Source organism: Pseudochaenichthys georgianus, chromosome 5 (assembly GCF_902827115.2).
Source record: "Pseudochaenichthys georgianus chromosome 5, fPseGeo1.2, whole genome shotgun sequence".
Classification (NCBI taxonomy): domain Eukaryota; kingdom Metazoa; phylum Chordata; class Actinopteri; order Perciformes; family Channichthyidae; genus Pseudochaenichthys; species Pseudochaenichthys georgianus.
In genome coordinates this window covers 1,992,546-1,994,849 of record NC_047507.1, presented here as the reverse complement: position 1 = coordinate 1,994,849, position 2,304 = coordinate 1,992,546, and the positions used below count along the sequence as shown (strand labels likewise).

Sequence of the window (2,304 nt, the reverse complement as noted above, 5' to 3'; positions counted from 1 at the left end):
TTTTCATTCAGGAAGTATGACGCTGCGCTGTCAGTACGCTTCTCCATGTATGTGATTGGTCAAATGTTGCTAACCCCGCCCCTTTCATGTGAACGCGCACTCAGCCGGACAGAGAAACGCTGGCTTGAGTTACCGAGGTGATAACCAGCGTCGTAGGACCGCTTAGCGAGAGCGCTTTGTTTTGGATTAGGTAAGCCGGGTAACTCAAACATATCCAGGTTATGTTGAACTGGCTTCGTAGTACAGGCCTCCGGGGTTCTCACACACACAAAACATACATAAACATACATAAAACAAAACTAATTGATTCATGGTTGTTTGTGTATGGAACAAACTAAATATCTCCTCAGGTACTTCCTGAACATCTTGTCTCTCAGCCCGTAAACCAGCGGACTGATGAGTCGAGGCAGAACATGGATGAGTATTGTAATGATGAAGCGAATGTTCAGCCCTCCTCTGGGGAAAAGAAACGTGAGGCCCTCTATAGCTAAATGGAAAATGTATGTTAGCATGCAGAGAAGCAGCTGGAATCCGTGCAGAAGAACCGTGTTTCTCGCCTTTTTACTGTCCGCCGCCTTTGCTACGCACATTATCCGGAAGTACGTGTAAAAAATAGTGAGCCAAATTATCACCAGACACACGATGTTGGACACGTCTCGCCTCTCTTTAAGAACAGGGTTTCTGAAGACATTTGCACTGAGACAAAACATCCTGGAGCGAAAGAAGTCCAGGGACTCTGTGGCCAAAGCGTAAAAAATATCCGGAAGAACGGTGAGGAGTCCGATCAGCCACATGAGGCCGATAACGGCGTATGTTTTCCGCACTGTGCAGATGAGGGAGTGTCTGAGAGGGAAGCACACGGCGATGTAACACTCTACCGCCATCACAGCCAGCGTGAACGGGTTGTTGGCGGTGGATAATAGGCCAATGCTGAGCAGGAACATGCAGAAGGAGATGTTGAGCGTGTAGACGATGTAACTCAGGACCATGATCAGAGTGAAGATGGTCAGCAGGATCATGTCGTTCAGAACCAGGTGGATGTACAGGATGTAGCGAGGGTTCATGTTGAAAACCTGCAGGAAAAGAGACAAATATATATCTAATATATATTATATAATCAAGTGTTAAATCAGACTTTAGTTCCACCTGGAGTAAATTCACAAGCTTCCCTGCAGTATACAAAGTCATTCAAACTAGCTGCACCTTGTACTCGAGTACAATACCTGAGTACTTCAACTTTTACTAAAGTACAAGACTTGAGTACTTCTACTTCTACTAAAGTACAATACCTAAATACTTCTACTTTTACTCAAGAACAAGACCTGAGTATTTCTATTTTTTCTCAAGTAAAATACCTGAGTACTTCTACTTCTACTAAAGTACAAGACCTGAGTACTTCTACTTTTACTCAAGTACAATACCTGATTACTTCTACTTTTACTAAAGTAAAACCTGAGTACTTCTACTTTTACTCAATTACAAAACCTGAGTACTTCTACTTTTACTCAAGTACAATACCTGAGTACTTCTACTAAAGTACAATACCTGAGTACTTCTACTTTTACTAAAGTACAAGACCTGAATACTTCTACTTTTAGTAAAGTACAAGACCTGATTACTTCTACTTGTACTCAAGTACAAGATCTGAGTACTTCTAGTTTTACTCAAAAACAAGACCTGCACTTCTCCCACCTCTGCTGAAGTTGCTATATTGTTATAATAAAGCTCCTTATAAAGACATATAAACATTGCTATTTTTCTAATTACAAAAGCTCCAAACAACGCATTTTAAACATCCATTCACAAGTGTTAAATGTATGTACCTGGTGTTTCCTGAAGGTGTGCACCAGCGTGCAATTGATGAAGTTGATAAAGATGCAGAGAACCACGGTGACAACATTCTTGATTATCGCCACGTTCAAACTGTCCCGGTACACGACGGTGGTGAAATTATTCATGAGGAGACAAGCTGAGAAAACCACAAGAAGAGATACAAGACAACGTCAAGATGATGCAAAGACAATGGACAAAAAGTTCTACAAATGGAAAAAAAAATAAAAAATAGGCACTTAACTAAGAACTACAAAACAACTACAAAAACAGCAAACATTTGGCCAAAAAGGAGTTTATGAAATGTTGGGTCTGCATTATTTTCTCAATTGTTATCAAAGGTTTAACAGACAATATAGTGATCTTCAAAGTATGACTATCAAAAAACATATAACACAAGTAATGCATGCTATTTATCAGCAGTTCAAAGCACTTTTACCAGAAATTAAGCTTTACAGTGTTCAATTATAAAAA

The 2,304-nt window shown here is 40.1% G+C and overlaps 1 protein-coding gene across 1 annotated transcript; it reads right to left on the bottom strand.

Annotated features, from left to right (window-relative positions):
- Nucleotides 1-308: 308 nt before the first annotated feature.
- On the bottom strand, nt 309-1,934 carry LOC117447354 (odorant receptor 131-2-like). The gene is made up of 2 exons (XM_034084062.1): nt 1,824-1,934; nt 309-1,073 (listed from the first exon to the last, which is right to left on the bottom strand). The coding sequence occupies exon 2, from the start codon at nt 1,062-1,064 to the stop codon at nt 309-311; it is 756 nt and encodes a 251-aa protein (XP_033939953.1). The 5' UTR covers nt 1,065-1,073; nt 1,824-1,934.
- Nucleotides 1,935-2,304: the final 370 nt, after the last annotated feature.